We start from the raw sequence: 23001 nt of genomic DNA, 5'->3' as shown, positions 1-23001 counted from the left end.
GAGAGAGATACAGAGAAGAGGCGTCTGACAGTGTTGCCTTCATCTCCGTCTGCTTTCATGTGCAGCATGGTAAAATAAGCCCCGTGCTGGTGATTGCCCCGATGGAGAGGGGGATGAGAGAGAGAGAGAGAGAGAGAGAGGGAGAAGAGAAAGGAATGTATACAGCAATAGGCAGCCTAAGCTGTAAAAACTGAAAGCTGAGAATACAGGCCGGATCGAATATCAAGGAAGGTAGATGGAAATGAAAGCAGAGCATAGTGGTGGGGGAGAACGAAAGAGAGAGAGAGAGAGAGAGAGTATGGAAGAGTGAAAAAGAAAGTGATATTCAGTATGAGAGAGGGACACGAGAAAAAAGCAAGAAGGGAATGGAAAAGTGTGGGTTGGGAGGAGAGGAGAGAGAGAGAGCAAGACTGGGAAAGAGAGGTTGGTCAGAAGGAAAGTTGGTGAAGGGAGGAGGGAATTTTATCATGGTGTACAGTGACCTACTCTTGTTACTGCGCGCAGGGTGTCCGATTCCCCCCGCCGTCACAATCACGGCAAACAGAGAGGGAAGGCGGCAGAGAGGGAATGAGATTTGCTGCTTCGTATCTTGTAACTTTTCTCGCTGATGTTTCAGTCTGCCGTGAAAAGAGTTCTCTCCAAACATGTCCGATTTGATTTAGTCTCTATAGGGAAGCAAATACAGTGGTCTTTTTTTCTCTCTCTTGTCTATTTTTTTCTTCAGTGTTTTTTTTTGTTTTATCAGAGCATGTGTAATTATTAGGTGGCCTTCAGAGGGGAGGAGCGCGGGGAATTTCAGATTGCAATAATGTGTATGAGTGACATTTAGTGCAGAACCCAGAACATTTGACAGAAATCATGCTGATCTGCAGCACTTAAAAAAGACAAACACACAGCAACGCTGGACGTTTTAAATGGTCAGTTTTCCTCTGTGCTTTGTAACATTTTCTAAACATATTCGTTTTGTATTGGTCACATGTACATGCATAGATTTGTCTATGCAATAGGATTGGATGATTAAAAAACACATTCTATCTATTTAAAGGATAGAATAGTTTAGAATTAACCTTTTTATTGTGCTGCACTTAAATAGACTTTTCTCCATTTTTAAGAGTATAAATATTCAGTTTGTTCAGAAATTCTCTATTTATTAGGGATATAGTTCACCCCAAAATGAAAATTCACCCTCAAACCCATTAGACTTTCGTTCCTCTTCGGAACACAAATGAAGAAATCTGAGATCTTTCTGTCCCTCCATTGACAGCTACTCAACTGACACTTTGATGTAGGGCTGCAACTAAAGATTATTTTGATAATCAATTAGTTGGCCGATTATTTTTAGATTAACTTTTTTTTGTGACAAAACACACTATTCCCTTCAAACAAATGTGTCAGCTGAGTGCTATGATTCCATACATAGTGAATATATCCCAAAATTAACCATAGTTTTACGACAAATAAAATAAATAAATAAATAACAATACAAAATAAACAAAACAGGGTTATTAGTTATTCAATGGTAACCACAAATTAACCATGTTTTAAATCCATAGTTTAACTATGGTATTTGTGTGGTTATACAAATGGTGATCTATAAAAAAAACATGGTTTTACTATAGTAATACTATAGTTTACTATAAATCCCTACATAAAAATGATATTAAAGAAAAAGAAAAACACTAACTCAGTGTTACCAGATAAGAGGAATGTTCTGCAGGAACACACACACACACACACACACACACACACACACACACACACACACACACACACACACACACACACACACACACACACACACACACACACACACACACACACACACACACACTACTGTCATTTCTTTATCCTGTAAATATGCTATCCACAAGTTTCCTACGCCCCATGAAGCCTTGCGTCGAAAGTGGGAGCGTCTTCCGGTTCGAAGTAAACAAGCGGGACTTTATGCATTTCCATCGTAGTTTATGCGCACGTTTTCGAATCGGATATAACATTTATCCGACTCAAACGACTGCATACATTTTTTATGTGCATTTATAGAATTCATTTGCATCTTGGCGTTTCCATTCAGCATTTGTTTGATGCAATAACGTTATCCCAAAATGCGCATAAAAATAGGTGGATGGAAACAAAGCTTATTGACATTCAACAGTTGCAACCTATTCAAGCTCTCCAAATTTGCTAACGATGTGGGAACACAACCTAAACGAACTTTCAAAAGGGTGAAACAGCAGTAACGTTTATCCTCCGCGGTAGTTGGGAGGATGACGTGAAGAAGTGGCCTCGTGTCGCGTACGGTAGCGTTTTAAGCTATTTTCTAGATTCAGTAGCCTGTGATGGTAAGTCGATGAGCAATTTGAAAAGCTCAGAGGTGTATCAGTATCTGTCGAAATATCGGAAACGATCTAAAAGCGGACATTGAGCTGAGTCTGAGCTACACGTATCCCATCGCAAGGCATGTGTGCTAGCATCAGTGACAGGTGAAGTACAGACAGCGGTTGTTCATGAATTAGGGCCAGGACGCTGTTGTAGTCATGCAGCAGCACTTTGGTGTAAGGTCAGTAAAGTAAGGAAGGAAAATTAAGAACACGAAAATTGTATTGTTTATTGTATTGTGATATTATTAATTAACTAATAAATGTACTAAATGAAATGTTTAGTGTGTGTCATTCTGCAAATGTTGCTTCACAGTAACCTTCACTTAACCCTTGTGGCACCATCTGATTAAAAAAAAGACGTAAAAATTATCATTTTGAAACCTTGCTAATGGTCCGAAAAACACTAGCCTCTCCACTAACTAGCACACAAAATACCATTGGAATACTACTTCCGCCGCCTCACCGGAAGTTGTATCCACGTTCTTATTTACAGTAGCGCCCCCCCGAAACAGGTGGATAAGAAACGTCCTACATTTGTATTCAATTAAACACTGCTATCCCCTTTACAGTTACTATCTTAAAATACTTGAATTACATGTTGACTTTTAAACCTAAAATTAGCATCCAACAGCAGATATTTCACCTAAATCAGTGTTTTTGTGATGAATATTAATTGCGGCCGCCACTCGTTCAGTGAAGTTTGAAGCTTCGGACTGTCAGGACGTGCTTTCATGCAAAATGGAAATACTTGCGTGAATTAGTAACATTTACAGATGAGGATATAACCTGTAAAATGAACGTTTTGCGCTGAGGACGCACACGCATCTGTCAAAGCGCATGACAGGGTATGTTAAACTCTAATGCATTAGCTTGAAGCTTAAAATAAAGAATTGTTATGTTTTGAGTGCTTGGATCATGTACCTTTCCTGCAGAAGCTCACTCTGTTTCCACTCCACTATTTTTAGATGCATTTTGTCCATAGAAATGCGTTATTCAGTGCTGTAATTTGGCGCGACTGGTGGAAGTTTTCCGTGCACAGAGGGCAGACCCGACTAATCGATCATGTGAATTGTCGATGACTTTCATTATCTATTATTATCGATTGTATCGATTAGTTGTTGCAGCCTTACTTTGATGCTTCATAAAGAGATCATAAAACTAATCCATATAAATTGAGCGGTTTAGTCCAAAAATGTTCTGAAGAGACGCGATCACTTTATATGATGAACAGATTTAATTTAGGCTTTTATTCTCATATAAACATTCATCAACTTACACATAAGTTGTGGTAAACATGAGCTCAAGCATGTTCACTTGACGTGCGAGAACCAAAGAGGTTCATTCTCATGTGTTATACGCAGCACGTTTGAGATTCATCAAGAACTAGTAAGGATTCATTCTTGTGTTATGCAGCACGTTTGAGCTTCTGCAAGAACCAATGAGGTTCATTCTTGTGTTATGCAGCACGTTTGAGCTTCTGCATGAACCAATGAGGTCCATTCTCTGTTATGCAGCACATTTGAGCTTCTGCAACGACCAATGAGGTTCATTCTCGTGTTATGCAGCACGTTTGAGCTTCTGCAAGAACCAATGAGGTCCATTCTCTGTTATGCAGCACATTTGAGCTTCTGCAACGACCAATGAGGTTCATTCTCTGTTATGCAGCACATTTGAGCTTCTGCAAGAACCAATGAGGTCCATTTTCGTGTAATGCAGCACATTTGAGCTTCTGCAAGAACCAATGAGGTCCATTCTCTGTTATGCAGCACATTTGAGCTTCTGCAACGACCAATGAGGTTCATTCTCGTGTTATGCAGCACGTTTGAGCTTCTGCAAGAACCAATGAGGTCCATTCTCTGTTATGCAGCACATTTGAGCTTCTGCAACGACCAATGAGGTTAATTCTCGTGTTATGCAGCACGTTTGAGCTTCTGCAAGAACCAATGAGGTCCATTCTCTGTTATGCAGCACATTTGAGCTTCTGCGAGAACCAATGAGGTCCATTCTCTGTTATGCAGCACATTTGAGCTTCTGCGAGAACCAATGAGGTCCATTTTCGTGTAATGCAGCACATTTGAGCTTCTGCAAGAACCAATGAGGTTCATTCTCGTGTTATGCAGCACATATGAGCTTCTGCAAGAACCAATGAGGTTCATTCTCGTGTTATGCAGCACATATGAGCTTCTGCAAGGACCAATGAGGTTAATTCTCGTGTTATGCAGCATGTTTGAGCTTCTGCAAGAACCAATGAGGTCCATTCTTGTGTTACGCAGCACGTTTGAGCTTCTGCAAGAACCAATGAGGTTCATTCTTGTGTTACGCAGCACGTTTGAGCTTCTGCAAGAACCAATGAGGTTCATTCTCGTGTTTTGCAGCACATTTGAGCTTCTGCAAGAACCAATGAGGTCCATTCTCGTGTTTTGCAGCACATTTGAGCTTCAGCAAGAACCAATGAGGTCCATTCTCGTGTTTTGCAGCACGTTTGAGCTTCTGCAAGAACCAATGAGGTTCATTCTCGTGTTTTGCAGCAGGTTTGAGCTTCTGCAAGAACCAATGAGGTTCATTCTCGTGTTTTGCAGCAGGTTTGAGCTTCTGCAAGAACCAATGAGGTCCATTCTCGTGTTTTGCTGCAGGTTTGAGCTTCTGCAAGAACCAATGAGGTTCATTCTCGTGTTATGCAGCACATTTGAGCTTCTGCAAGGACCAATGAGGTCCATTCTCGTGTTATGCAGCACATATGAGCTTCTGCAAGAACCAATGAGGTTCATTCTCGTGTTATGCAGCACATATGAGCTTCTGCAAGGACCAATGAGGTTAATTCTCGTGTTATGCAGCACGTTTGAGCTTCTGCAAGAGCCAAAGAGGTCCATTCTCGTGGTATGCAGTACGTTTGAGCTTCTGCAAGAACCAATGAGGTTCATTCTTGTGTTACGCAGCAGGTTTGAGCTTCTGCAAGAACCAATGAGGTTCATTTGTGTGTTACGCAGCACTTTTGAGCTTCTGCAAGAACCAATGAGGTTCATTCCCATGTGTTACGCAGCACGTTTCAGCTTCCGCAAGAGGTTTGTTCTCCGTGCCAAGCAGGTTCGGTTGAGCTTCTGTTTATGTTCACAGATCAATGTTTATATGTGAATAAAGCCTCAATTCAATCGGTTCATCATATAAAGCGATATAAAGTCTCTTCAGAAAACTTGGACTAAACCCCTCAATTCATAGTTTTACGATCTCTTTATGGACTTTTTGAAGTGTCAAAGTGTCATTTGCGTAGCTGTCTATGGAGGGACAGAGAGCTCTCAGATTTCATCAATATTATTAAATTTGTGTTCCGAAGATGAACGAAAGTCTAACGGGTTTTGGAATGACATGAGGGTGAGTAATTAATGACAGAATTTTGGGTGAACTATCCGTTTAACTCCCTCTCTAATAAATATAAATGTTATACATTTTCAAAGTAAATATATATAGGTACACTGTGAGTCCGGTCAGCCCTCTTAAGGAATTTCTGGGCACCTCTACGCTCAGCTCAGCTGGTGTTCCCAGACAATCAGGACTCATGAAGTGCCCAAAAACTTCAGAGCAGAGCTCAGGTGATTCTAGATTGATACGTGCTGTACTGATATAGTCTAGTAGGCTTTCCTGTGGACAGGGTGTGATTACTGCATTGTGACTGACCTTGTGAACTCGATCCTAAAACAGAAGCCTCACCTTACAGACCAGAGGCAGGACAGACACCTGGTGGCTATACAGAGGAAGTGCAGGGAAAGAGTGGAGAAGTGCTGTTCAACAGTTTGTACTGGAAACGAACATGCTTGTTGTACTGTGTGCTTTTAAATATGCTGTACAACGATTCAAAACATATATAAAACATCATTTGGTTGTTTGTTAGGCCTCAATAAGAATGAATCCCTCATTTGGCCTGCTTTCTTTTAGATTATAGCTATGTCTGTGTATGTTTATTATTGCTGTGCTAGTTTATGCTGGAGATTAAACTTGTTATTATACGATGTAGTGATACTATAATAAATGTTAAGTCCCATCCAAATAACATTAACTAAGTATGTGTATATATATATATCACAGAACAATAAGTATGCTGCTTGACAGTTAATGCGATTGACTGACAGTTTCTATGTTTGATTGACAATTGTTGACTCGTGTCTCATCAGGTCCCGTCCAATCGGCCCCTCCCAGGGGCGGGGCAGACAGGCAATCTCCATGGCAACTCGCCCTACTTGATGGTGAGAGCCTCCCTCAGATTGACTAAAACAGAAAAATGACAAAAAATAAATACTACATATATGGGAATAAAAAAATATCTGAATCTGAATGTGTAGGTGCTCATTTACTGTATGTCTTAGAGATTAATACACTGAGATTGTAAAACAGATGGTAAAAATAAAATTCGAATTTAATATAATTTATAGCATAGATTTAATGTGATCGTATAATATATTGCATATTGGTTAATATCTAACACTTTATTTTGATGGTACCCCAATAGACATTCTATTGACTGTAGTAACTTTGCAACCGCATGTAAATTATTCTACTAACCTGAACCTAACACCTAACTCTAACTTAACAGTCTACTAACACTCTACTAATACTCTAATGAGAGTTAATTGACATGTAGTTGCAAAGTTACTCGAATGTGGACCATCGAAATCAAAACCTAAGTGTAACCTTTAATTTATACTTATAAAACTAACACCATGTGTGCTCTCTACACATAATATAAGCAGGTTTTTATTCATTAAGCAAACATTTACAAAGATAATTGACATGTATAACTACTTTTTTGAAGTGATGCTTTAAAATTAGTCAACTTCGAATTGGGCAAATGGGTATTCAAATCTAATCTCAAAGTATAACCCATGTTTTTTGTCTGTTGATGCTACATGGATTGTGCTCTGGTCCGGTCAGCTCTGATTTGTTAATAATGCTTCTTCCTTCTCAGCTCTCTGGCTTAAGTATTGTTTGCTAGATGTTTGTTTGATGCCCTGGTCAGTCTATAGCCTCTCCAGATTTTGTTCTTGAAGGGATATGGAGCTGAAACGTTTGAAGCTATTTTCAGTCAGATTTTGTCTATTGTTAAGCTACTGTAGCGGATTTCTTGGATGAAACTACTTTTGGCCCTGGTTCACAGTAGCCATGCAAACATAAGATTCCCTGTGGAGATTTTTGTTTATCCGCATTGCAAAATCTGCCACTCAGAGTTTTTTTTCCTTTTTTACATCGATTGTCTCAGTGCAGTACACCTCCAAAACAGACTGCAATTATTTACTCTTTCAGATTCCCTGTGTGTGTGTGTGTAAGCATGTTCTGTAAGAATGGATAATCAAATCAATAATTTTGTAATATAATTTTTTTTTTTTTTTAGATTTAACCTGTGATACATAAGCAGTATCTGCAATGTCATAAATTAGTTGTATCCATACAGATAAATAATAGATCAATTAAAATTGAAAATTGTTCTCTCTCTCTGCAGAGTTTTGCCGAAAACACCATGAATGAGTTGCTTGGATGGTACGGATATGACAAAGTGGAGTTACGAGACTCAGAAGACATAGAGATCCGCAACTACCCTGACGGGGAAATGCGGCAACACATCTCTGTCCTGAAAGGTGAGATCTGACACAGATAGGCCTTCACAACCCTGGACAGGCAGGCGAAATGAGATTTACACCTATCAAATAGATGGTCTCAAATGCTAGCACACATGGATGAAAAACCACAAAAGTACTCATTCAAAAGTCAGGGGTTTTTTTTTTTTTGGAAAGAAATTAATACTTTTATTTAGCAAAGACGCATTCAATTCATCGAAAGTCACAGTAAAGATGTTCGTAATGCTGCAAAAGATTTCTATTTTAAATAAATTCTGCTCGATTGAATTATCCATTAATCAAAGAATCCTGACTGAAATGTATCACAGTTTCCACAGTTCTCATTTCAGCTTTGCCATCACATAAGTACATAACATTTTAAAATATATTAAAATAGAAAAGTAATTTTAAATTGTAATGGTACTTTAGAGCATTAACATTTTTTTACTGTATTGTGATCAAATAAAAATGCAGCCTTGGTGAGCACAAGATTCTTACAAAAAAAAAAAAAAAACTTTTGATTAGTTGTCAAGACAATTCTCTTCTTGCTCTGCACACTTATGAATTCAGAGAAAGTTTCAGGATCTAACTATACCTTCTGGACCCTCTGAACACTTGACACTAATATGCAGAACTTGCTTTTTTCCCTTTATCTTATTATCATCATCCCTTAATTCCCCATAGGTTCTTTGTAGCAGGTTGATTTCACAAACCTGTTTGCCACCAGAAAGAGCCTAGAGGGAATTCTGGGATGTAATAAGACACAAAATCCTGACAAGGACAGGACCCAAAACAAGGACTGTCAGATTTTAAATGTTGTTAAATAGTGAATGCACTGTTAAATTCCTGAACTTCCTCTGTCGTTCCCCCGGGAGCACTCCGATTAACCCACAGCTTTATCTTTGCACCGTCCATGCTGTCTCCTGGCTGGCCTCCGTGCCAGAGCATTAGAGAGTCTTAAACTGTCAGCCATTTTTTTCTGCGGCCCTGTGGGGACAGAGAAAGAGATGCCGAAACAATGAGCTGGCTAATTCCTTGCTAAGTCCATACTCCAGCTTCCATTAAGGAAAATGGTGATTTAGGCGTTAGACGTTTCCAGCTAACGTGCACTCAGCCACATTTCTCCAACCTACCATGCCTGCCATGCGACGCTCGGCGTAATTACTTTCCTTCCGTCAGACAAATCCACGGCCACAGATTACGATATTTCACTATTGTTAGTTGACGTTGCTGGAAGTGGAGAGATTAGGCGAAGGACAATCAGACTTAATTAACTCGTTTAGCTGTGATCGTCTCTAAACGACCCGTTAGAGTAACAAATGAGCTTTTCTGCTATCTAGCGGTAATCTGTTTGGGTGCTCTTGTTGAATCTTGTCTTATTTGCTGCAGGTGTCGTATGGGAGTTTTTTCCTCAGGACTCTGTAAGAGCTATTTAATCAGTTTTCTGTAATGTAACAGGTCAAAACAGTAATATGAGGTGTGCGTTTGAGATATCGCTTGTCTCAGGCTCCAGAGTTGTGAATGACTTGTGAATTTAAAAATGAAACACTTCTCATGAAGAAAGATGTTAGTTGTGTTTTAACATCTTCATTCACAGTAAATATTGAACATACTGTCTTTAGTCAGTATATAACCCTGTTTTAAAAATGTTTTTTTACGTCTGTAATGTGATATTTCCACAGAATATTTAACAGGAAAAATGTAGGCCTAAATAATAATAATAATGAATAGTGCTTTCAAATCAATTAATCATGATTAATCACATCTAGCATAAAAGTTTACATAATATGTGTGTGTATATATGTTATTTATACTGTATACACACATATTTATACATGTGTGTGTGTGTGTGTGCGTGTGCGTGTGTGTAAATATAATAAATACACACATATATTATCTAAAAAATAAACTTTTATGATTTGACAGAACTAAAAAATATATAGGCTATCAGTACTTGATTTTTATCAATCAGGAAATTATTGGATAGTGACAAGTGAGTGTTATATACCAAAAAAGAGCCAGACCTGAATGCTAGATTGTTAAAATAATTCCAAAATAACTATATGGCTTTTTCAAACAGCCCCTGTGGCCTAAGTAATGTCAGCGGAAAAGAAAAGCAATTTCAGAGGAAGAGCAAGTTATTTGATCTCGATTAAAGGTTATAAGCCTTTTTTTTCTCTCTCTCTTTTTTTTTTGAAAAATTTGGAAGAACATGGATCAAGGTTTGATTTCAGTCATTTTTTTAGAATGTAAATAGAATCAGTTATGATTTCTTATTGACTACAATGAAATGTTCACGACCATTTGAATTTGATGACAGTCAAACCTAAGAATGACATTTCACACAACAAATAGCAGAGATTCCTCTAACCTCATGTAGTTCACATGTATTTGTGAGACATAAATGACTCGCCATTACCCCTCTCTCCTCTCTAGAGAACTCTTTGCCAAAAGCATCCACAGTGGAGAACAGCAGTGGTTCTCCTCCACACGCCAACAGCTCTTGCTCTACTCCGACATCACGGAATGGAGTGACAGGCGAAGCATCTGTAAACCCCTCCTCCTCTAAAGAGCACGGAGGCCTGCCAATCATAGTGCCCTTAATCCCGCCCCCTCTGATCAAAGCACCAGCAGGTAAGAAACACAAATGCACAGACAGTATGTGAGTTGAGTATCTAACTTACTGTATACGCACTCATACAACTGTACAAAACATGTTTATGGCATTTCATACTTTCTTTTTAATGCTGGGTAAATGTAATCCTGGGTTAAATAGTTTATCCGTCAGGTTGTGAACTGTGCGTTACATTCTTAATTGCATATTTATGAGGCTAACAACTTTGATTTTATAATACCCCTTGCATCTACGACGCCACTACACGAGCTGTGAATGTGAGTTTGCAGTCCGAATTGAATCACAATTGAATCAATGGCAAGAAAACACGTATTGATTTGTCCGCTGGCTGAACACAAAACAAACCTATACAGCTCGGATAGTGTAGTTTGTTTCAGAAACAAATGACTCTAATATCCTGGTTCTTTTTTAAGTAAATCAAAAACAAACAATGGAACCAGTGCATTCCGATTCACAAATAGGCGACTTTTATGAGTCTTTTAATAAATAGTTAAAAAATACATTTTTACTATAAAGAAGGTGAAAAACTGTATGTGAAAAGAGTAGTATGTCCGAATGAATAATATTAATGAAACAGTATAGGCAAAAAGTACCGACTCAGAGGACCTACTAATGCTTCCTTCACTTCCCACTTCTTAATGCCCGGTACACATTGTATGATTTTGGGCTGTCCCAGATGAAATATGATAAACCGTGGATATTTCTGTGGTCTATTTTTCCTATGTTGGACAGTGAGAGAGGTTCAAAGACGGCCGTTGTCACGGTCTTGCGACCGCCTGTGATAATTTTAGTGTCAGAAATTTAGCATGATCATCTCACAGTGTGTTTGCCGCTACAACCTACATCTGCTGACTAGCCAATAAAAATGCTGCATGAAATGGCGTATTGATCAACACAACATGGTGCTAAAACTTAAAACTACTTACCTCAAGCTCCATTAACAAAATTGGCATGCCAAGTTGGCCTCTTTTCCTGTGCTATGACCACATCCATATTCTCCTCTTTCGTTTCCTTGTGCTCCCATTCATTGAAAACCATCAGAGGCGGACAGTGGTGAAGAACTTTTACTTTCCAAGTAATTTTATTTTTCAAGTATATGTACTTTATCAGTGTTCTTCTTTGGAAAAGTTTAACTTCACAACATTCCAAAACATAATGTAATTTTTACGTTTCATATAGAATATCATTTAATATTTATTTACATAAAAAATGTAGTACTGTATACTTTTACTCAAGTAAAAGTAATTCAAAGTTTTACTTGAGTAAAAGTAAGAGAGTACTACATTTTTTATGTAATTAAGTATTAAAGTAAAAAAAAAAAAACTTTTTTTTATGAAACGTAGTGTAGTAAAAAGTATTTTGGAATGAAGTGAAGTAAAAGTTTTCCAAAGAAAATTTAAAAATACTTCACTACTGTCCACCTCTGAAAACCATATAAACATTCACCGCGATAGTCAGCTTGCTTGGTCAAGTACAGGCTATTTTTGCTGTGTTTAAACATACAATATGCTTCAAATGATTATTATGATTATATGTAAATATGCACTACTTTATCCACAAGACAAGATGATGTAGCTGTTGTGGAAAAAACTAATAAAGAATACCAGTCAAAGCAGCAATCATTCATTCATGTTTATGGCACGCCCAACTCTGGAACTTGGGTATCAAAATGATCCCTGAGCTTCCCAGTGGTAAATGAGATTTGAGATGGTGTTCATGTCCAATTTTTACCTGAGAAACTCGCATTTACGATAAATGAGATAGCATGCGAAGAGAGCCTATGTACGGGAGTGTCCAAACTCAGTCCTGGAGGGCCGCTGTCCAGCAGAGTTTAGCTCCAACTTGCCTCAACACCTGCCTGGATGTTTCTAGTATGCTTAGTAAGACTTTGGTTAGCTGGGTCAGGTGTGTTTAATTGGGTTTGGAGCTGAACTCGGCGGGACAGTGGCCTTCCATGAGTGAGATTCTGAAGTATGCATCCAATGACCACTTTACAATCCCATGAGGCCACGGGAGAGGATTTGTGTCTGGCAGTGAAGTGATAGATGAACTAACGCTGGGAGGTCACATGACAATGATAACATGACGAATGTAGTACATCTGGATTACTACACACAATTATAACATATAGAACATACCTTTTTAACAGTTGCAAAGTAATTACTCACTCAAAAGAAGTACCTAATCAGAGAGTACGTGATTTCGGACACAGCCCATAGTTACAGGCTTGAATCAGTCTACCGAATCTTTTATTGAATTAGCTCATTGAATCATTCAGACCAATTACTGAATCAACATCTGACTCACTGAACCGCAAGTTATCAGTGATATATTTTCAGTTATGTCTGTCTCGAAATAAAGCATGTTTTGTGTATTTGAGATTTGTGAAACTTATGTAATTAATGACGGGTTGTTCTTTCAACATTCTCAGTCAGAGTTTTTATTATTCAGTATTTTTAGTATTGTTTATATATTAAAAAACGTCCTTTAGCATAAATGTAAATGTAATGCAGTGTGCTGGCATTTTGACACTGAAAGTCCCCTTTCATTGTTGGCTGAGAGTGTGTGTTGTAGCGCAGCAGACCAAAGTCATGGTGTCTAATGGGGCGGCACCATAGTGAGGTGCATCCCTAAACCGGTGTACTGTGCACTGGTGTAGTTGTGTGTGTGCCTATGTATGTGCGCTTGTATTTATGTGTGTGTTAATGTGTGTGATGTGGTGTGAAACAGATGGTGTAGACTCGCTAACTACCACGGCAACAGAAGCCAACTCCCCCCTCCCCATCCCCGCCCCTTGCCTGTGGCCCTGTTGAATAATTCATAAGCATGCGCATAGTGACAGAGGGCTTTTGAAGTGCAGGTATGTGCTGCTCTACCACTGGATGTTCCACAAACACACACACACATTTGCACAATCTCTCTTAAATTCAGGATTCAGATGGAGCAATGAGGCTGTGCTGAGGAAAAACAAACAGAAGTTCCATGGCAACCGTTTTATATTAGGATGTTTGTATTTTGAGGGTTGTAGAGGAACACTTTGAGTCTTTGTTGCACTGTATGATGCTGTTTATTAGACGAGCTCTTTCTAACTTAATCTTTTTATATACTTTTTCCAGCCTGCTGAATCAAAGCTTCCATTGCCTTTTCTTTAAAATAATTAAAATTGCTTTAAGACATAAGAACAAAAAGTACATTCGAATTTGTTGAATTTTTAAGCTTGAATATTATACCGCATAGTCCAAGTTTTGGAATCATAAAGGAATAATTCTTGCAAAATATATAAATTTTGTCTATTTGTCATTTACAATTAATTTATTTATTCTGTGGAAGGTGAAATTTTGTTTCTCTTGTGCATCTGCAGCTCTTTTAAATGAGCTGGGGAAGACCATTAAAGGAATAGTTCACCCAAAAAATAAAATTCTGTCATAATTTACTCACCCTCATGTTGTTCCAAACCTGTATGAATTAATTTCTTCTGCTGCACACAAAAGAAGATATTTTGAAGGATATGGGTAACCAAACAGTTTATGGAACCCATTGACTTCCATAGTAGAGGTAAAAATGCTATGGAGGTTTGGTTACAGACACTCTTCAAAATATCTTCTTTTGTGTTCCGTAGAAGAAAGAAATTCATACAGGTTTGGAACAACTTGAGGGTGAGTAAATGATGACACACTTGTCATTTTTGGGTAAACTATCCCTTTAAGCTCCAAAAATGCACTATAACAGTGGGTGAATTCAGATAATTTGGTCCACATTGAAAAACAACTCCTTTTGTTTTCCATAGAAGAATGACAATTCGTTTGGAATGACACATGGGTAGGTAAATGATTACAGAATTTTCATTTTTGAGTGTTCTATCCAGGGCATTAAATTAAAGCTTTGCCAATTTAAATATTGAAGTGCAAGAAGATGCGAAAGGGAACTTAATTCATTACTCGCACACTAGGGGAATTTTTCTGTGCCATCCAACATCCAGAAAGCCGCATTTCAGACTGGACTCGAATACTGAATTGAGCTCTCTTTCACATATTCTTACGCTTGAAAGGACAAATTTACACAAAGTAGCCTAGTAAACATAGATGTCTTAAGCAATGTTTCCCACACATAGACTAATTTGTGGCGGTGCGCCACTGAATCAACACCGTGTCGTTATTCATTAACATTTTTAAATCTAACACCAAACTGCCAAACCTGCTTTTGATACGAAAGTCTAAGATTTTAAAATTGAATACGAAATTCAAACAATAAATAGCGTTTTGGCGCCAATGTGGCATAATAGTTAAAGCCAGAGGTGTTGAAAAACAGAATTGCGACATGCTCTCATCTCCCGGCGGTGTGCACGGTCACGTGGTTCACGGAGCTTCTAAACAAACCAGCGCTATGTCAATGCATTTGAATTGCATAAGCGGATACACAACAGTTTTACTATGCAGGTATTTGCAGCAATTTTTTATTACGTCAACCATATTTACAGGATCATTTTATTATGAAGAGGGATGGAGATGCAACATTGTTAACATTAATGTTAATGTTTTTCTTGTATTTAGCCCTCATTTCTTATTAATTGGTCACACTCATACTCATTGGTGGTCAAATGTGACCATACACCTTAACTGTTTTTCAATTAAATGAATGTTCTATATTTTAGTTTAATAATATGTATTGAATATTTTGAGGATATCTTTTGGAACTAAATAGGCCTACTATTTGTGCAATAATTATGGTCCATTAATGACCACTTAAAATATTTTGTATTATTTAAATTACAATTAGTGTAGTTATTAAGGTTAAAATAGAGAATTCCAAATAAAATAGAGGCAAATTAGAGTCATTTTGTGGCTGAAAAAATAATAATTTTCATTTGTAAAGCCATGGTTAACCTAGGTGCTTGTATGGCTCTTTAATAAATATACATGTATCTAGTCTGGTTGCTCAAAAAAGTATTGCAGATCATAACTGCTTACTTATTTTTAGGTTTTGCATTTGAATACATATTTAGACATTATCAAACAGTAGATTTCTTTAAATGTGAAATTTTAAAAAGTTAATAACTTGCATCCTAATATTTTTTATTAATGAATGCAAGCAAATATAATTTAACCCAAGAAAAGTTTAAAATAGTGCTAAAAAGAAAAACTTATTTTTCCTTATATGTACAGTAGGATATATACATACGAATTGATACTGAATCAAGATCGAAATCGATATTTGTGCCAACCAAACACCGCCATTGGCAGGTGTGTCAAAAACTTAGTTTTAGGCCCTTTTTCTATCTCTTTAAATCATGAATTTCTTGTTTCAAACAGTAATTTAGTCAGGTATCCCTGTCCCCCGCAGCCCAAGTCGTTGGTTGAGCAAATTCTGTAGGGATGCTTAAACAGATTGCAATAATTTGTTTTTCCACTGGGATGCAGAAATGACTAAGAAAAAATGTACTTGATTTGGGTTTGTGGTCTGACTCTTCTCTCCTCCCCTAGCTCTAAGTTTGATTTGTTTGGTCAGAAGTGGATCTGATTACTGAAGTACACTTTATGCTCTGACTTTAGCCTATGGAGAAATGTTTAACATAATTCTGAATTGATATCTATCTTAAAATATAATTTGCTACACACAGTTATTACAAAAGACGAGGAGAAAAAGAGAGGTGAAAAAAAAGGTTAAGTCTAATGGGCAGACATTTTCTCTCCACACACTTAGATTTATCTGATCATTAAGCAGCTGCTGGAGGGTGAGAGTGTAAAAGATCTCTGAGGAGAAATCATTTGACATGGGCAGATGCATTAAAATGAATACATTACATACTGAATCTGAGGTTGGGAGTCACATCTCAGAAGATTGAAAACGACAAAAAATGAGCAGTTTTCTGTTGTGGCAATGCCAGTTATATTTGACTCAATGTGTGTGTGTGTGTCTTTGTGGTCCCTAGAAGCTCGCTCGCCCCTATTCCCAAACACACACACATGCATGCAACACACTTCAAACATCCAAACCAGAACACTCGTGCCCGCAAGCCTCTGGTTGTAAGTGGAGCACAATGGGAAAGATCTAATATCTTGTGGCATGTGATGTAGGCAGATTGACTGACACACACACACCAAGAAACATGTGTATATATTCTTGATGTGTGTGGGGTGATGCATGATGACAGGTTTCTCTTAAACCCTTGTGGATTGGTGAGGGAAAGATTCCCTCTGGTCATTAAACACACTTTACCCGGGGTTAAGCACAATGTAAAAAGCCCTACTGAATATATGTGTAACTGCATTATATACTGCCTGTCTGGAATATGTAAAAAAAAGTATGAATTGAATTCATGAATTGCAAAGGCACTTCAGTCTATCTCACTTCTTTCTAATAATATTAATAATAAAAGAGAATATTAACAATATAGGAAAATAATTATATCACTATTATTATTATTACTAATAAGTATTTTCATAATTGTTGTTGTTGTTATTAATCATGTGTAAATGTCTGTATCTATATATAACATTAAGGCTTTGGCTTTGTTTTATCATGAATTGGATTCATGAAAGGAGTTCAAATTTATGGTATTTAGTTGCATAAAAACAAATTCTCTGTGTTTCAGTCAACATCGATGTATGTTGGCTATCTAAAATTTGACAGTGTTTGAAAAAGTTGACTGAATAGGTCCTTATATATTCTTTATTTCTCTCTTTCTCTCTTTAGAGGAGGACACCTCTAATGTTCAGATAATGTGTGCGTGGTGTCAGAAGGTGGGAGTGAAGCGTTATTCTCTCAGTATGGGCTCTGAACTGAAGAGTTTCTGTAGTGAGAAATGCTTCGCTGCCTGTCGACGTGCCTACTTCAAACGCAACAAGGTAAATGCCCAGTCTCCGCCTCTTCCTGTCCTCTCAGCCAATCAGGCTCCTTCTGTCTGATGTCACTTTTTCTGTTCTGCCTTAACCTTGTTCAGTGTTACTAAATTCTTTGGTTCACAACTTTAAATGACTCTTACTCTGTTGTTATTTTTTTTTTTTTACATGATTTTTTCTGTAGAGTTTAAACACATATCTTTAGTAATCAGACAGAGAAAAATACATATAGTGATTCACTCATAACAGTTCCAGTCATTTTTACACAACCAACAGTCTATGTCTATAGAGTCCTTATTAGGTTAGTATTCTTATCAGCCTAAACACTAAGTCAGTTTTCATTTTAATTTGTTGGTAGGCCTATTTTACTGATACTTTTGAAAGTGGTTGGTTCACAAAGACAAGCTGATGGCATGGCTTTTTTATGCAGTACATTTTAATGTCCCCATCAAACATAACTGTATAAATTATAATATTGGTTCGTTTTTTTGTCGTAAAACACTTTTCGTTTTTTATATTATTTACATTATTTATAGAATATATGACTTTTAACTAAGAAAATGCAATCATTTTGGTGGAAAAACACCAAAAGCAGCATTGATTATTAGAATTGAACTGGATTAGATTATCTCTGTGATGTTTTGTGATATTAGGTGGTTTGTCTCACTTCACCCTTGTTTGATAAATTTACAGAAATTATAAGATAACTCTCAATCCCTCACAGAGAAATTGCTACATTTATTTACATCCTGTTCATTTTCTTCCAATTATGATAACAATTAAGTTATGATTAATAATGTGTATGTGGCTGAAATTTACCAGAGTATAAGTCTGATTTACTCAAATTATTTCCTTAAAGTACAACACAATAATTACTTTTTTTATATTTTATAGTATAGCAAAGTACAGCAATGAATCTCATTTAGATTTAGACCTCATGCCATCAGAGTGAGACGGATATTGATTGTGTGTTTTCTTTTCTATCTAAGCTTGGATATGTGAGGAATTGCAGTGTAAGTATACTGTGTTTGGATTTCTCCTCTCCTCGTGTGTGTTAGAGACTCTCTTGTACACTTAATCACACACTGATGGAACTCATAATAGCAGGGACGCATGCAAACACACTCCCAGACATACATATATTTTGCACATACACATGCATACAAAAGTACAGGCTTATGCACAGGTATACAAAAGCACACGAATGCACTATAACACATGCATACGTACACACACAAGAGTCTCACATGCATGCGTACACACTCCCACATGCATGCATGTTTGTTCACAGCCACCCCTCGCTTAGTGTGTGGTGTGTTTGAGGATAGATTGGACAGCATGAAGAGACCAACAAACATGCAAACATGACCAGAGCTTTACTGACGCTACCACACACAAACCCAAATGTATACAGTACTCTCTCTGTCACACACACACAAAAACATGTGGATACACAAAACAGACTCAAACAAGTGTCTAAATGTCATGAATTGTTGAGCAGTATAGAAGCCCAGGGGCATAGAGACTCATAGAGAACATACTTTAGTATTTTTTCTTGACATTAGAAGACTTCTAAGTTAAGATTACAAAAAACTATAACTCACACATTTTAATTGACATGCTCTTTTTTTAAAGAACGGTGGTGGTTTTGTGACAGAATATACATCTATATGTCTGTCAAATTGCAACAACATTCCAATCAACCAATCAGATTTGAGGGACACGTTTACAGTTAATGTCAAGTTTAGTCTTACAACCAGGGTTAGGTGCTTCTTCATCAGTGTTATTCACCTATCATTTCCCTTTTCTAGTGATAACCTATTGGTAGGGTTAGGTTAAGGGGTAGGCAAATGATTAGGACTCAATTTTTGGACAGGAATGTTTTTCCAGGATCAACAAAAGACGTTGATACAGGAACATGTTGTACTTGGTGAAATCACGCTCACCAATTTGACAGACATATAGATGTACATGTATATTATGTCACTGAAAACCACCAACTTTTCTTTAAAAAAGAAATAAATCAGTCAAATGAAAGAGAGAGAGATAGACAGAACTAAGTAAATGTGCAGGCAAAAATACACAAACACAGAAGGGCGTTTAATTTGTGAATTCACAACAACGGTCAAGCCATTTTTATAGTCTTGGGTTATATTTCAACCCATAATCAAAAAAAAAGAAATAATATTTTTTGAAAAATGAATGGGCCTGAAAATGAAGCCTATTTTAATGAACCATTAATTTTGCATTGTGACATTTCATAACAGTTTTAATTACGCATTAATTACGTATTCAACATAAAATGTTGATTATTACCATCTCATTACTGTACTGAAAAGAAAACAGTGATGCATTTAAATTGTAAAATATTTATATGTCATGGTAGTATTTATTATATCTGCCTGAATTTATGCCAATTAAAAAATGCACTACAGTAATGATAATCTAATAAAATTTCCACCAAAAAATACCTGAACATATTATGGTAAAGAGATTTTTGTGGGGAAAATGTGCTAACTTGCAATGAAAAAAAAAAATATATATATATCAGTATGATTTTTTGTTTATTTATTTTGTTGTTCATTATGTGACCTGGACCTGGAGATATTCGCCCTTTTATAAATTTGTGAAGTCATTTTGTTAGTTTGTTTCAGCTTCTGTAGATGATGTCCTTGGAAGTCGTTGGTGGCTTGGGTATGTTTTTGTGAGATTCACCTGAAAATTGATCCAACCAAGTTCACAGCAGAGCACAATCGGGTTGATGTGTGTCTTCTGCCTGTGCTTTTTTTTATCATAAAAATGTGAGTAGATTTCTTAAAGTCCAGTTATTAAACGTGATTAGAGTCCAGATTTCTGTAAATAATAAAGAGAACAGTGTGTGCTGAATGACATCATCTGATATGGGGGTCAGTGTAGTCTGTGATTATTATAGTGTAAACTGTGAGGTCGTCTTGGCACGTCTGTAGACATTTGGATGCTGTATCTGGTTCTCTGAGGAGACACGTCTGTGGAATGCCAAACAAACGTCTAGCAGGAGCATGTTCATTTCATCCCACCAATCATAGAGCTATTTACTTCGCTCCTTTGACGATTCTCCTGGCGTTCTGCCACCACTGCGACTTCACCTTTATTTCTATAATTCATTAGGAGGGGGAACTTTATTACGCTCTAAGGTTATATGAAAATTGTTTCTTTCTAATTTGTAATGTACACCACAAGGTCAGCTGCGAAGATGAGCAGTGTTGACTATGTGTGTGTGAAATAAGACACTGGGAGGGGCGGTGGGTCTGCTCGCGGTCTGATGTTACTGCAGTAAATACCTGCAGCTGCTACATCTGCAAAACTCAAAACGGAAAAAGAGAAAGCAACACGTGAATACGTGTCTTCAGTTTCAAGCACCGGCCCACCTTAGGTAGTGAAACATCCTCACACCAGCTGCTTCAGGTGATTATAATTCCTCCCCATTAAAGGTGTGTGTGTGTGTGTTTGTTTTGTGTGTGAATAAGGAGTGTCTTCCTCAGAGGAAATGTGGTAAACCTCTGTCAGACACACGCACAAAAACAGTATTGTTACTGTATTGTGTTTATTGTGTCAGACGGCGGGCTCGTTTTATGATGTCCAAATCCTCAGATTTGCGTGTGTGTGTGTGTGTGAAGGTGCTGAGCTAATAAATTTTGACAAGATATTTTTAGCCTCATGAAACCTTAGAGTAACTGAATACTTTAAATTCAGAGAAGTGTGTCCATATATGGGGATTTGTTCTGGACTGAGGTGAATAGGACTGAAATGTGTGTTTGTGATGAATAAGGCTGAATAAGTAGAAAGACCTCGGGTCGCTCTAACTCAGTTACAGTGAGAGTTTATTGTAGGTCTTCAGTGGCAATAGGCATTAGGAAAACACAATTACAGTGAGGATATATGAAAGATGATGTCGGAAAGTCTCAATGTTAGCCATCATTATCAAAGAAGCATAAATAAGTCCCATAGTGTTATGTTTTTCAGACATGTACACTTTTGGATGTGGTTTAAGTATTTTTTTATTCTTTGAGTACCATATAAAATACTGTTTTATAAAACAGATAGTTCAGACTTTACAAATTTTAATATCCTTTATATTTTATTGGAGTAGCCTTTTTGTAGTAGTTGTAAAAATTCAAATCTACAAATATATTTTTAAATGTTTTGAAATATGTCTCTCATGCTCACCCAGGCTGCATTTATTTGACCAAATAAACAGTATTAAATATGATTACAATTTAATCATTTGATGGAATTGAATAGAATTCATGAATTTGATGGAATTTTAAAAGATGAATTTGCTCCAGTCTTCAAAACAATAAGTTCAGATCAACAAACAATTCGTTTCACACCGGTTTTGAATTTCTTATTGCAAATTTTTTGGCACATTCTTTTGCAAACCACAAGTACAGTTAAAAGTACAATTAGTAAGTACAATTGTCTACAGTAACAAAATTCACATGGCTTGCTGATGAAAACTCATGTTTATTCTCAGTGAAATTGTCATACTCTTCACAACTTATAAACATTGTTTCATCGTATGAGCCATCACATGCAAAATGATCATTCAGTTCAGATCTAAATCAAATAATTATGGCATGAAAGTTTTCTTTTTACACTTAACACATTGCTACAGAAATAAATGTACTTTATACATATATAAATGTGCATATTCTTTTCCTGTGTTGTACTGACTTCACTCAAAAAACACTGTTGTTAGTGGCACTCAAATCATCCTTGTTCACATTACTTAAAAAAGTCAAGTAACTAAATTAACTTACATTTACTGAGTTGTTTCTACAAAAAATGAGTATTGTCAGCTTAACTTAATAAGTGTTTGTTCGGTCAACTTAACATTGCTGAGTGAAACGAACAAACTGGGCAGTGGATGTGTAGTTCCCAGCATGCTTTGCAAGGGACTGCATTAGGAGAGTAAATTTAGGGATTCAAGTGTTATTTTATGTTTTTCAGTAAAGGGAAAGATGTTGTTAGTTTATGTTAGTGTTTAATGTTCAGTTATGTTGGACATTTAGCAGAGTTTCTGTAATTTTGTGCATGGTTAACATTATGCAGAAGAGTGGTGCCTGCGTGTTTAGGCTGTGGAGTGCCCACATACACACGTTTATTGGATGGCCTTTTCTTTCTTTTGTTTCTTAAAACTTTGTTTTCTTAACTTTTGTTTCTTAAAAGTAACTTGTAGAGCAAGTAGTTCATTTAATTAGGTCAATTAAATCGATAAATGTGTTCACCTAACATAATAAACTTTTATACATTTAACATAACATTATTAAGTAAACTACACATATAAATATTATGTAACAGTGACAAATTCAAATGGTTTGTATTTACTTAAATACATTTTGTCAGCTTTACTTGACTTTCTTTTGTTCATTTAACTAAACTGTTATTTGTAAAAAAATTACTCAATATAGTTGTGTGGAACCACTTGAGTAAATTCAACAAGTCATTTTTTTGAGTGTAGTAAGTTGTGTTGAAATCTGTATCTAAAAAACTCATAATGATACACA

General features: G+C 36.8%; 1 protein-coding gene across 1 annotated transcript in view; it reads left to right on the top strand.

Annotated features, from left to right (window-relative positions):
• The window catches only part of sobpa (sine oculis binding protein homolog a), a 45455-nt gene that overhangs the window by 4543 nt on the left and 17911 nt on the right, over positions 1-23001 (top strand). The window contains exons 2-6 of the mRNA XM_079843553.1: positions 6545-6616; positions 7867-8002; positions 10418-10615; positions 17310-17461; positions 18445-18468. Of these exons, the coding sequence (XP_079699679.1) occupies positions 6545-6616; positions 7867-8002; positions 10418-10615; positions 17310-17461; positions 18445-18468 (582 nt within the window). The remainder of the gene's footprint in view (positions 1-6544; positions 6617-7866; positions 8003-10417; positions 10616-17309; positions 17462-18444; positions 18469-23001) is intronic.

The sequence above is a fragment of the Gobio gobio genome (genome assembly GCF_949357685.1).
Source record: "Gobio gobio genome assembly, chromosome: 18".
Classification (NCBI taxonomy): domain Eukaryota; kingdom Metazoa; phylum Chordata; class Actinopteri; order Cypriniformes; family Gobionidae; genus Gobio; species Gobio gobio.
This window is presented reverse-complemented; position numbering and strand designations above follow the sequence as displayed.